Here is a 14,426-nt window from a genome sequence, read left to right as displayed (position 1 = left end):
TTATATTTATACCTTTCATACTTTAGAAGAGGAAGGAGCACCACATGCTAGCCCTACAGTGAGGAGTGAATTGCTGTAGTTCCACAAGGTGGCACTGAGAAGATGTAGAACGGTGTAACTGAATTAATGCTTTTTTAGTTCTGTGAGTGTTCATTCCGAATTTTTTCAGTATGTTCACCATGGTGTTTTCAACTTCTGCACTAGAAAATGTCTGCATTTTCATGCAGATAGGTTTTCTTTGTGAGGAAACAAAGCAAACTGGACAAAACCAATTTTTTTAATTTTAGAAACACTTTGCAGTTCTCAAAACACTCTTCAGGGGTTCATGACATTCACTTTAAAGACTTCTTCAGTGAACATGCACCTTTCATTGTATGCGTATGTTATGAAGACTTCAGGTATAATCCTCAGTTGTTAGCTGCTTTTGTAGAGTAATTACATATAACTACACCACATATCAGTGTTCTTGGATCTATTTTCGCAATATGTTAAGACTATTAAATGGTTTTGGGCCCAAATTATCAATATAGAATCATATCCAAAGCAAGTGTGATTCTCTAGTAATCTCCTAATATGTAACAAACTTAATTTTTCTTTTTATTTTAAGATAGAAGAAGGATTAACATTAGATTGTAATGTGAGCTAATTTTTAGTGTCATTATTTCTTTTCTTTATTAGACTATAATTACCTAGACTATAATTAGACTATGAATTTATAAGTTAGCATTACAGCTTGAAATTTGAGGTTGAATTGTAGTGAATGAAATATATTAATGATAGAGAAGACTGAAAATATACATGGAAAGTCTAGAAGAAGTAATTCACTCTGGATAAATGTCTAGAAAAGTAGTTCCAAGGGCTTGCTCTGTTAGTCTTTAGGCACATGCCTCAATTAAAGCATTTTTCCATTGATGTCAAGGGCATTACTTGCGTAGTTAAATGCCTTGCTGAATCAGAGCATAGAGGGTCAATTATGGAAACACTTGAGTAGGTGCTTTAGCAAATGCATTCATACTTTCTTCTTGTCTATAAATTCAAAGATGTCCAGCCTGCAATTATCTTTTAATCTAAATATTTGAGAGCTAAATTCTTACTGTTTCCTGTGTGGGTTTTTCTCCCCAGTTTCCCCAAGACTACACATACCTTCGGAGAATATCCACAGCAAGAGGTAGATCCTAATGTAATCATAAATAGCAAAAATACAACTGGATACATTTCTGTTGGTGTAGCATGCCATTCTTGGTATTTCCTAATTTGACATAAAATTGTGAATTCTGCATTTTGAGTTCTAGACCTTTAAAACTTCACAACCCTAGCACCTGACTAGGTTTCATACCCTGCTGCTTATGTCATCCAGTTGCTGTTAAGGGCAAAATGTGTAGGCAGTCTGAGAGACACATATGAACGCCTAAATCTCCAACTTCTGAACTTTCTTGAGCCTGATATTCAAAGCAGTGGAAGTTATGAATTTGCTGAAATAGAGAAACATAAACTCAGATCTCTTCTGTATGAGCATTGAGCATTTAAAAGATTAGAGGCACCACTGTCACAGTCATTTGGAAAAGGGTGAGCCTTGCTTTGTCTGTCATGAGAAAACCAGCTTTACTCATATGAATGAATCGGACGGCTGTATCTGTACTAATGAATGATCCAAGACCAGGGTGCAGGCTGGAGAAATGTCCATAATTATCCATACTGTATAATTGTTACCAGACCCAACAGTATGGTTCTTGGCTGGTGGAAATCAACTTTTTTGAGCAATGTCTAGTTCAGTTCAGGGGGCAGCATGAGCCAGATTTCATAATGAGATCACCCGATATGGCGGGGGTACAGGGAGGGAGGATGGCAATATAATTTAGCTGGAGAGGTATGAACCATGCTGTGCCACTTGCACTCATGGCCTGAGAAAGAAAATTAGTTGTGTCCCTTTTTTTTACTGCAGAAAGAGAGCCTAAGGGATCCTAAAACTTTCCTCTAGCATATCACTGTGAATCTTACTACTGCTGTTAAATACAGAACTTTTATCTCCCTTCTCCCTATGCTTCCTAGGAGAAAAAAGCTGCTTTAATTTTATAGATACAACCCAAATGGTTCAAGACAGCATCTCTGGAAGTCCTGAACTGAGCAGTTCAGTGTGACAGATTATGGACCAGAATTTAGGTGAAACTCTGAATTTGGTGCTTCCTAAGTGGTTTCCTAAATTGGTATATAGGGGTTTTAGATCGTCCTCTGAAGTTCTGTTCTCGGGTCGAATGGGTCATAAATAAATGCCTTCTGGTCTCAGTTAGTTCACAGCAGAATCCAAAATCATCTTCAATTTTTGCCCACAGATGTAAAGACAGTAAGGAAAAAAATGCATTCAGTTCTAACTGTGGCAGCTTGAAAACCACATAACATTTGCCTGACCTGCGGCAGAAAAGTAGCAAAATGATTAAGTGGCCTAAAGGTTATACTTACAAGGGATTTAGGAGACAGTGTGCTTAATGGAATATAGAAAAACAGTTTTATTATTTTATTCAGAAAAATAGGCTTGGTATATTGTCCTCTTATTTCAGAAGTGTACCTATTAAATGTAAACTGCAAAAAATTTTTCATCATATATGATAATCTGTAAATACATTAGTGGGAAAAATAATTTCCTGGATCATACCGGAATTACTGAATGATTTATTCCTCTTTATCACAACTCTTCTTGGTCTATAGTAAAAGAGATTATCTGTGAATCTTTACCTGCAGTTATAAAAGCCAGATTAAAATATTCTGAAATCATGCTGTAATCATGAATATTGAAGTTGCATGATTTGATTAGATCAGTGTTTGACTCTGTTTAATGGTAGAGAAAGATGCACTCTTGTTATTTTTACATTATAGGCATAAAATTATGGGATTCTTCTTGCCTACGTGTAGTTAGGTAAATTAATCATATAACTCTCTTAATATCTGATCAAGAGACATATGTATCTCCAAAAGTCAATTAATTTCCTCCCAAACAGAGAAATTAACAGATGCACATAAATGGTTATTGAGAGCTCTCTCATTGCAGCAGCACAGAATTCAAGACAAATAATTTATCTGTCAAAAAATATGCATTTTCATCCACTCTGAACTGCTTGCAGAGTGTTTGCAGTTTCTCAAACTCTCGTAGGCCTACACATATTGCCTACACATACAGGCAGTAGTCTAAACAGTACGTGTGATTTTGTGCTTAGTTATCACTTTGAATTAACTTCACTCATTTGTTAATGAATTAAAATTAGCTAATTTTCTGTAATACTCATAACATGATACACCCAAAGGAAGAGTCTAATTTAATCTTTCTCTTGTTCCAATAGCAAAATGAAGAAATAACATAGGTAAAAAGCAACTGAGATCTGTAGGGATTTTTTTTCATCTTTTCATGGGTAGCTCTTCATTTCTGTCTTCATCACAACTCTCTTGAGTGCCATTGTCCCCTAATATCTGTAACAGTCAGAATCCTTCTATTCACCTTGGGTTTTATGAGCTTTTTCTGCTAGAGAGGAAATACAAAATAAAAGGGAAATTAGTTATATAATTAAGCAATTGTATTTTCTTCAATACAGTACTTCTTCCTCTACTTCCTGTAGCTTTCTTTTTTTTTCTACCACTTCCTCAGATTAGGAGTTGGATTTTTGCTTGTTTTCCTTTGATGTCCTTCATAGGATCCTAGGATGAGTCAGGTTGCAAGGGACCTCCATAGATCTCTAGCCAATACCAGGAATAAGATCAAGCCAGGTTGCTCAGGGCTTTATCTAGTCTGGTCTTTAAAAGCTCAAAGGAGGCAGACTTTACAACCACTCTGAGTAGCCTGTGCCACTCACCATCTGACTGTCCTTACATGAATTCTACACTTGTTTTGTTTGTTAATAAGTATATTGCTCTACAGTATACTGTAAATCAATAATACAAAGAATAAAAGATTTTGTGTTTTCTCCCTAAGATTAGTTTGAGAATGAGAAAAATACAGAGAATTAGCTACTCTACCAGCACATGATATATTCCTGGCAGAACTGACACAGCGCTGGACTTGGACTCTTGGTGGTAAAAATTAGGACTTTTATATTTCAGAACAGTTTCAAGACGCTATCTGGCTGTGCTGGCAGAGCAAGCTGGTGTCCGTCTCTAGTTCCTCTCCATTCTAAGCGTACAAGTTTTCTAGAAGTGCTTTGCTTTGAATAGCCCTAGTGGAAATTAGAAAGTGTGACAGCTCCTATTTGTTTTTCTGAGAGTTCCATCGGCTTTTATTGATTTGAAAGTTATGTTTGTTTATGAAGAGAATAAATGGATCTCCCTTGTATGGAGGCAAGGATGCCCATTCTCTGGGAAACAGTTTGGGGGACAGAAGTGTCCATCCACTCATGTGGATGATGATGAGCAAGAGTCATAGCAAAAGGACCCAGAACCTGTAGTTTATGCGGAACCTAAGAGACGCAGAGAAGCACAGAGAAGAAATAACAAGGCCTTGGTGGTGATGGAAGACATATTCTTGGGATCAAAGAGCACTTGGCATTTTACTTCAACTCAGACATCCATTTAGTTGGTTGAAATCAAAATTAAAAGGAAGGACAGGCAAAGGGAGAGGTGTTCATGTCCATTGTGTCTGATCTAGTTTCTCCAGGTGTTCTCAGTCATAAATTCCCTGTTAAAAGTAATCAAAACTGTCTTTTTTTAGTTTAAAAGCCTTTTGTCTTCTTTGGAGAGATGACTATAAGGAAGAGGTATAGACAGACCCATCTTCAGTCCTTTGGCTGACTCTGGGTCCTGTCACAGAAAATGTTAGCACAGAGCATGTTTTTTTGCTAAAATTGGCTTGTTTAATTTGACTTGCTGACTCATTTTTCCAGATGGTCTGTTATTCTACTCAATTCCAGATGAGGCAATAGGAAAAAGAAAACTCTTTTGAATGCTCCACCCTCTTGCCATACCAAGTAACAATTAAAAACTCCAATTTTCATTGCAGTTCTTTATCTCTGATAATTATCCAAGGAACAGTAAATCAGATATATTGTCCTCTGCTTGTTGTCAATAATTTATATTCTAAATTCTTTATAGATTTGTTGCAGATTTAACATGCTGCTTCTTTTCCCTAAATTACATACCATTTCGCAACTTGAATCCAATGCAGTGTTTCATTTTTACACTTGAGATCAAATGCTAGACAGTCCAGTCTAATTGACTCATGTGTTTTATACACACACAAGAGAACCCACATGATTCTGTCTTAACTTAATTAGTTACTTTTAATCCAAAAGAGACATCAGGTCACTCAGCTATCTAACTAGTGGCCTTCAGTCAGATTTTTCTTATTACACCATTATTTTTGAGAAGAATGTACTCTGAATCAAGTGTTTACTGGACACTAAACTGTTAGCAGTGATGAGTCCAAAAAAAGGACAGGAGTAAAGTAATTGGGGACCTTGTGAGCTGAGATATTCAGCTTGGAAAAAATAGATGGTAATTAAATAGAAACAGAAAGATCCATTAGAAGAGTTATAGTGGGCATTTTGTAAAAGAGGTCAAGAAGAAAGCTGGGGGGGGGGGGGGGGCAACTGTATCTTGAAAAAGAGTAAAAAGAAAACGCGGGGGGGGGGGGTGTGGCAACTGTATCTTGAATTTACAATGTGATACAGTATTAAAAAAATAAATGAGATGTAGATATATCAGGTCAAGTTATGTTTGCACTATCAATACTGATATTTTCAAGATCACAGAAGGCATGTTTCATCTGTCTGTCCATATGAACTATGAGAAAAAAATTTTACCATCACACATGTGCAGTCATTCTCATACCTGCCTGTGTAACTAGAAGTGTATTTAGCTTGACTCATTACTGAGAAATGACCCTGTATGGGCTAGGCTTATTAGTTTTATTGAAAAACTTCAAATTTTGTCTGTATATAAAAAAACCCCAAGTACCTGAATCAGCATTCAGTGCAGCAGAGTAGCTGCTTTAATTCTGCTTTTAACTGCAGAAACAAAGGGCTTGTGTGGGTAAAGCAAATCAAAACATATTGTTAATTAAAATTATATCTAGCACAAAGCTTTGTTCGCCCTCCTTGCATATAGAGGTCAACACTAATAGAGTTTCACCATTTGCTAGCTGCTGATTGATGATTTGGAGCTATTCCCTTGGTTAATACATAAGCTTTGACTATGTCACACGATTTTTTTGCTTATTTGACAAATGAAGGTTTAGGTAATAATGGCACATGCTAAATGGTGTGATGAAAATTTGTGTAAATAATCATGTAAAAACTTAGCAATGATCAGTAGTTTACAAGGAGTCTCTGCAATTTTGTAGTGTGAATATTATTTAAAGAAAACATTACCTTATTACTCAGTCATAGACTGCATGCAAATTAATTGTATTATGTTTTAAACATAGGCATCAGTTCTACAGAAAGAAATTCATATTCTGATTTCCTGTTGTGATCTGTGATTTGTAAAGCAAAATGGTAAAGTTAAAGGTCAATAAAGAAAGAGATGCCTGAAAAGGAAAGGCAGTCTGGTCCTTGGACATTCTTTCAGAAGGACATGATAATAGTGAACAGCTTATTCAAACTGTTGAGAAAATATTTTTCTCACCATTTACAGAAATGCTCAGCTTTGGAGGAAAATATTCAACCAGAAGTTGTAACGTAATATTTGTGGTTTTTCTATGTGTCTTATAGGATTTTTAATATTTATACAGCAATACCGGCTTTTGTTATTAATTTTTCTCATTCAAATCAGACAATTTGCATGGAAAATAATTTCAGCTGAAAACCTAGTTTCAGTCCAAAACTTGGATAGAATTTGGTGTATTCTTCTGAAGCCGTGACTCCCCTCAGTTGCTGAGATAGATTGGAGTTGCATTGATTAAACAGAATAGAATTATGCTTATAAAACACATAGCTTTAATGAATATCAAGCTATCAATATAAAGTGAAATACCAGAAGCTTAACCCATCCGTGGAACTTGGTTGAACTGTTTTAGTAGCTTTACATGAAAAAGACTAAAAGTCTGAGCAAAATGAGAATTTGTTTTTGGTAGTATCTGAAAATTTCATATTTTTTTTCCTGAAATTATTTTATATCCTAAAAAATCTTGATTTGCATTACTTTGAATTCTACTGCTATGCATATGTTCATTTTAATTCATTGGTAAGTATCTAATATTAATAGGAGATTATGTTGACTAATTTAACAAAATCTGAAGAGTTATAATTACTACTCTAGGAAAAAAAAGATAAATAGATTGTGGATGGTAACCAATGTAAAAGCTTTAAAGTATGAAAGATGTATGAAAGAACATTCTTCTTGAGTTCTACTTCATGGACCAAATAATAGGAATACATAAAATACCATAACAACAGTATATCTATTATGGTGATAAAAAATGGAAAATTCATGGCTTTATTTTTCTGTTCAAATGTATGAAAAATCCAAGTATCATTAACTTGAGAGTCACAGCTAATTAATAACATAAGTTATACGCATTGGTTTTTAATTTGCATAGGTACGTGTGTTCACATTTTCTGTTGGTCAACATAATTATGACAAAGGACCCATACAGTGGATGGCCTGTGAAAATAAAGGTATTGTTTTTCTTTACGACTATTCTTTGCTAGAGTTTTGGATAGGTAATATCTTTATTATTCTCTAAAAATTACAGATTTTTTTTCAGCCTGATTTTTAGCTTTATTGTATTTTTTTAATAAAAGTTCCAAAAACTTATTTGATGAAATAATGTGTATATGAATATATATAAAAAAGAATAAGCTTGCATATTTATTTCTGATTACTTTATTTAAAACTATGTATTGTAAGAAAAATATCACAATATTTTTTATAGTAAGAAGATATTATGTTTTAGTTTTGACAATTCTTGTTGTAATAGCCATCTATGAAAAGATGGAACTGATGACAGATAAGAAATTAAGCAAAGCTGTGTTGTATTAAGGGGTCTGGACAAAAGAATTTTTTGTTTGTTTGTTTGGATTTCTTGCTGGTTTTCTCCAAAACTTACAAGGGACCAGATGATTTGCATTCTTTTCCTCTTTTTTTGATGAAAATATCAAAATTACTCTTGCTGTGATTTGTTAGCTTCTAAGAGCATCTTACATTTTCTATTTTTATCCGGATTTCTTTATGTAGGAAAAAAAAAAGTAAAAAAGTGAAAGTAAGGAACTAAAATGCTTTCTCCTAAAATTTCTACATGAAAAATGTGGTCAGAAACATTTAAAAAGTGTATGAGAGACAGGTGTCTCAAATACCTTACAATATAATTACAGAACAAGAGATAAGAGATAAATACAGATAAATAGAAAATAGAGAAATTATCAGACAATATTGTTCAATATTTTAAAGGGAGCAATTTCCAGGCCTGACTGAAATTGTGAAAGTATTGTACAAATCAGTGAGAAGCAAGACGTGAGAGGTGGGATAAATTACAAAGGGTCTGGAAAATTAAGACTGCCAGGAAAGGAGATCAAGATATGATTCTCAGAATAACATAAACCAAAGATAAGAGAAAGATACAGATACAGAAAAAAACTACATAGAAACGTCCATAGCCTGCACGAATAGCATATGTATCATAACCTCATAAATCCTTCAGTATGCTAGCAAGTTATGCAGAAGATACTGCAACTTCAAGAAGAAGAGATTGTATTGTCAGATAATTACTGAAAATCAATGTTTGGGTTTTTTTTAACAGGGATTTTTTTGACTAACATCTTTGTATCTCAAAATAACTGTGTGCATGTGAACTCCATTGTTTTAAAACAAATGAGAACCAGCTGGCTTAAAGCATAACCACCTATGTGATCTTATTATCAAGGCAAAATGATCATAATCTGTGTCCAAAATTGATGTGATTATTTGTTTGCACATCCAAAGAAACGAATTTTTGTTTAATTTTTCCTTAATTAAAGGTTTTAATTCATTATCAAGTCATGAATGGCTTATGGCAAAGTAAATAACTAACCTCAGTAATCTTACCTCTCCAGTTCTCCCTACCTTCCTTCCAATTTGACTTACAACTTACTTGGTCTGACACTGGATCTCAGTGCCTGTCTTCAGTCGTACTGGTGCATGTGGGCAATATTTTTAATTCAAACAAAGAAGTGATAGAATCAATGCTGAATAGAGACATTTGTGATGTCTAGTTAGAAGAAATACTTGTTAGATTTTTTCATCCTTTCCACAGACTGCCTTATAGTTTTATACTATGAACTTCACTATTGTGGCAGACTGTAGCTATACTTGCATTCCTGTAATGAGTTCAGCATATAATTATGTTACTGTCACAGCAGATTAAAATGACCATTAAATATACTCACACATCAGAATAACTGGGAATTCAGGAGTACAAATTCAGTACATCATCTCAGCTTTAAACAACAGACAAAATAAATATATTTTATACTCTCACTGCTTAAGAGTAACTAGTTTGCCCCATATCGCGTGGTGACCCATCATATGTGGCCATGCGTTCTGGCGGCATCTACTAAAAAGGTATTCCATTCATACGTGATAATTTCTGTAAAAATTAAATTAGAAATTAAAAGCTAAATGAAATTCCTCAAGATTAAGAGACTAGCAATGCATTATAGTAAGATGGCATTATTTCTGTTCCAAATTTTAGGTTATTATTATGAAATTCCATCCATTGGAGCCATAAGAATAAACACCCAGGTAAGTATGTTGGCCAAATCCAGATGCAGTTATAACACAAAGAAGTGGAGTAATTCCTGTTCTTAAATCTGTTGCATTTCACCTCTGTTTGAATCAATTCAATTTTAAGATATACTACATTAAGAACAGAGAAAAAAATCAAGACTTTCTTCTATATATGAGGGATTATTCTGTTGAAGTATTCTAATTTTTTTTTTTCTTTTTAGTAATTGCATTGAACGAGTTTAAAATGTGATCCCTGTTTCCTTGGCCAGCTGGCCCACAGCAGCTTGCATGCATACTAGTCACGCTAGCATCCTCTAAAGCAGGCTGACTATGTGCACACAGCATAGTGTTTGAAGTGATCTGTATCCTGCAGACCTCTGCACAAGGACTGTTTTGGGCTCAGTTTTCCTCCTGGCATTATATGGTCCCTCTTTGATCCTGAGACACGGCAGCAATTTTTTATAAGGTTCTATAAAACCTGTAAATTTTTATAATGTGTCTAGACATTCATTGTCTGCCTCTTGCCATACTTACAGCATGATTCTAAGGGTTTGTATCACATGGAGAAGGCTGTGGATGTGCGTGAGGGCATAGCCCTGCTAGGGTACCTGAACTCAACTGGGCAGAAACAGTGACCTGGTACAATCCTGCTTACAGAAGAGGTTCCTGGATCGATCCAAGCAATCTGGGAGAGATACAGCTTTTTTCCTTAAAAAAGGATGCAGGAACATTTTAGCAGACATGCATGTAGATAATTAAGGGTGCAGGACCCTGGCATTAAATGATGTGATCCAAACTGACAGTGTAGATGAACAGATATTCTTTTGAGTTGTCTGAAAGTCCATGTATTCACATGTCCAGAAAAGTAGAGAAATACCATAGCAGTTCTTTGTCCTTCCAAGGCCAGGCATGACATTTTTTGGCAGAAAATAAGAGTCCTTTTTTTTGGCTTGAATAAGAGTCTTTTGATTCTGTTAAACTCTTCCAGATAGTGTCTGGCAAGAAATACCTCTAATGTGATCAGACAAATAGAAAAGTTTGAAGACTGAAACAAGTTTGATGGCATCCACTGCCAAACCAGACCAGAAGTCTGACATCTCATAAGATCCCCAGTTTTAGCTGTACTCCTGAACTGAAGGGAGGCAGGGACTGTAAGGTTTTATAACTGTGAATTTTTTGTTTCAATAGAAGTTATGCAAGTTGTTGCTGTAGGAGCTTAACATACCCAACCGTCACACCAGTCACTCCATCACTCCCTCTGTCTTCTGGGTTGAAGGTTCTGTGATTTGCTTGTGATTTCGTTATGTCATTAGCAATTCACTTTGAAACAAAAATAGTTGTAATTCTCACTTTGTGGAAAGAGGGCAGTGGTTATGGATGTGTAAGGTCCATGTGACTAAGACTGAAGTACAGGAATTGCCAAGGCAGGAAATACTGCAAACTGAAGCCTGAATTGTTGGGTAGTATAATTTTAAAGAAGTAATTAAATGCTAGTCCTATATTAGTGGTTAATTTTTACTACTTTTTTTTTCCTGATTTTTTTTTTTTATTTCATTATTGTTTATTTTTTATGCTGTTTCTGGACTTTGATCTAAAAACTGCCTTCTGATTAGTTTATTACACTTTTTGGCAGGAATATCTGGATGTTTTGGGAAGACCTATGGTTTTAGCTGGAGAGAAAGCCAAACAAGTCCAATGGACAAATGTCTATCTGGATGCTCTGGTATGATCTGTATTTATTTCTAGTAAAGTAAAAATCTTAGCAAATCAGTAACTATAGAGGTCCATTTTCCACAGTCTTGAGGACTCAGTTTCCTACAGTTCCAAACATAATATTCTTGCATTTCCAGCACCTGTATACTTCAATAGAGCAATTTCCTGAACAAGAAGTTCTAACATGCTGGTCATTACTTGCACCTAGTATCCTCCTAAATGTCCTGAACTTTAACAGAGAAAAGCAATTTATCCCACACACAGGTGTTAAAGTGTAGGTCATTGTGTTCTGAAATTAAACAAAAGAAAAAAGAAGCAAATAATTTTCAAGTGTTGTACCTGTACTGCAGTAGAGGTCATCTGTTGTGTTGCTAGGGAGGAGTTCTTACTTTTTTTTTTTTTTTTTTTACTCCAAAAGTATTCCAGGCAGAATGAAACCTGTCAATGTTACTGGGTATTTGTTCAGATTTTGAACTTGGATCTTTAAACTATCATGGTTGTTATAATTGCTTGCTCAAGGTAATGATTTCTTTAATTGGACATTGTATATAATGGGGAAATAAACAAAAAGATACATGAAATGCTTTCCTTACTGCTGAATTTATCACTTTGGTCTTGTAAAACAAACATATTCAGGAAACTACGAAATGCAAAGTATTATTAGCAGCAATCTAATCTGTTGCTCTAGATAACCTTCTTCTGAGTAACTCTAACTAGGCAAAAATTACTGTGAAATGGTCATCTGGAATCATGTATTTATCCAAGTTCACATGGTCATCTAATGTCATGTCAAAATCCACTTCTTTCCATCAGTCAGCATTACTGTAAAATTTTTATCAACACATCATAGAACTGAGCGTGCCACAGAGGAACTAGTTTTTCTTTGGAATTTCAATGGCCAGAAGTTCATTAACCATGTTTTCTTGGTTACTGTTGAGGTACTTACTGGAAACATAAAGGATGTTATGACGAAAGTTCATATGTTCTGTACATATCCTGTTGTAAAGTCAAAGCTAAATTTGTAACTGGGGATAGAAAGGGATCTGTTTAATGAAGTAAAACGAGTGATACCTGCAGACTTCTCTTGTGTTACTTTATATTTTCAGTGGGTTCATTCCGTCTTTCCTTCAAACTTTTGTCCATTCATGTGTTATATATGTGTGTTTGTGTACATATAATTTTTTATATATATATTTGTGTGTGTGCGTACATATGTATTTATAAAAAGTAGAACAACCCAAGCAAAACTGTTGAGGTAAAGGCTGGAATTTGTGAACTTTCTCATCACGGATGACGCCATGAAGGCACAGGTGTATCTAATTCACTCTGGAGCCTTTTCCTGATTCTTGATTTTAGGAGGGACTGGGGCTAACTTGTCACACTGGTTCTTTACGTTAAATTCCCTAAAGGAATTCCCTCCTGTAGGGCTTATGATTGTCCTGCTTGTGCCTCACTGGACTTTTTTCTATCCTTTTTCTCTTACTGTCCAGCAGCAGTTCTGGGGCTAAGGCTAAAATGATGCAAAGTGTCCTACGTGAAGCCACATTTGAATTGAGCTTAAGTTTAGGTTAGGAAATCCTAAAGAGGTACTTTCATTTGAGGCTGTCTTTCAAGACTATCTTTAATAATTTGATGTATCTATGGCAATTCACACCTCTTTTCTTGCCCTGTTCCTTCAGGTTCTGTTGCAGTGTTGCCCTGGCCTCACTTTCTACAAGATAATCCCAGAATTTTCAGATAATTTTAGGTTTACTAGTTAGTCATAATTTATTCACAATTATTGTCCTCTCTAACTGTACATTTTTGGGGGGGAGGAGGGTGTTGTCTCCTGTACGTACCCCTCCTGTTTCATTGTGTATCTCTTCAATACTGCTAAAAAATATCCTCCTCTCTTTTCTTCTGATTGACCTCCATTTCTTGTTTTTCTTATTCTCCTAAAAAGTCCAGTTCTTCTCTTCACCTTGCTTGTAATGTTACTAACTCTGATTTCATTGCCTTTTATTTGATACACAAACTTAAGTTCATGAAGAATGATTTAAAATTCAAAAGGGCGCTACTAGACTGGGCAAATGGAGAATGGATTTCATCAGAGAGGATCAATAAAGTATTTTAGCTTATTTTTTTGTAATGAAGCAAAGGGAGAAAAGTGATATGGTTCCTCAGTAAAATACATGGAAGGAGTAAGCACCAATGAGGGGAAAGAAATGTGAAAAAAAACCCAAACATTAGCATAAAAAAAGATAGAAATCTCCCTGTGGACAATTTGGAATGGAAAACTTTTCTACCTATCTAAACATATGATTTTCTGGATCCTAGTTTAAGTATGAGTTGTGACTGTTAGTAAAGGCAAACCAGTTTTCTTATGTCTTCCCAAATAAGTGCAGATTGCCTGCCTCAGTACCAGAAGAGACTATGTGGTTTTTCAGAACTGGTGATGGAAATTAATGCAAGCCATTGAAAAGTAGCAATGATAATGAAAAGTATTTGTATTACCTGTCAGATTTTTCTGTTGATTTTGCCTGTATGTGTTTGTTGCCTACCTCTTCACTATCTTTAAGTTTTATTTGGCTTTCGCCTTTTTTTCTTTTTCCTTTTTTTTTTTTTTTTTTGCCCATACTATCTGAAGGTTTTAGTATAATGGTTACTGTAGCTTTAAACGAGTTTTCATAACATTTAGAGGTTTTTAAACTATTATATCCTAAGTTGTTGCATACCATCTATTTTTTAAAAGTAATTTAGTATTCCTGCTAACACATGGACACAAAAAAATGTAATTTTAACTTTCTGTGCATAAAATCAATGAAGTAGTATTATTTTTTTTTCTTTTTTCTACAAACTAAAAGTCTGTACTCTAATCTAGTGTTCGGCTACAGTAATCCCTGGGTTGTGCTAATATATTATAGATCAATATTTGTTATTTAACTAAAAAGTCTTTTTCTCCCCTCTGTATGTGGTTATTTTGTAGGAGCTGGGCCTTGTGATTACAGGAACTCTACCTGTCTTCAATCTAACAAAGGAACAAAATGAGAAAA

The 14,426-nt window shown here is 34.9% G+C and overlaps 1 protein-coding gene across 1 annotated transcript in view; it reads left to right on the top strand.

The window, feature by feature from the left end:
- Positions 1-1,818: 1,818 nt before the first annotated feature.
- Positions 1,819-14,426, top strand: part of CACNA2D1 (calcium channel, voltage-dependent, alpha 2/delta subunit 1) — a 45,990-nt gene continuing 33,382 nt past the window's right edge. The window contains exons 1-5 of the mRNA XM_009696336.1: positions 1,819-1,827; positions 7,517-7,595; positions 9,647-9,696; positions 11,315-11,404; positions 14,360-14,426. The exon at positions 14,360-14,426 is cut by the window's right edge and continues 1 nt beyond it. Of these exons, the coding sequence (XP_009694638.1) occupies positions 1,819-1,827; positions 7,517-7,595; positions 9,647-9,696; positions 11,315-11,404; positions 14,360-14,426 (295 nt within the window). The remainder of the gene's footprint in view (positions 1,828-7,516; positions 7,596-9,646; positions 9,697-11,314; positions 11,405-14,359) is intronic.

This window comes from Cariama cristata, unplaced genomic scaffold (assembly GCF_000690535.1).
Source record: "Cariama cristata isolate BGI_N322 unplaced genomic scaffold, ASM69053v1 scaffold613, whole genome shotgun sequence".
In the NCBI taxonomy this organism is placed as follows: Eukaryota; Metazoa; Chordata; class Aves; order Cariamiformes; family Cariamidae; genus Cariama; species Cariama cristata.
This window is presented reverse-complemented; position numbering and strand designations above follow the sequence as displayed.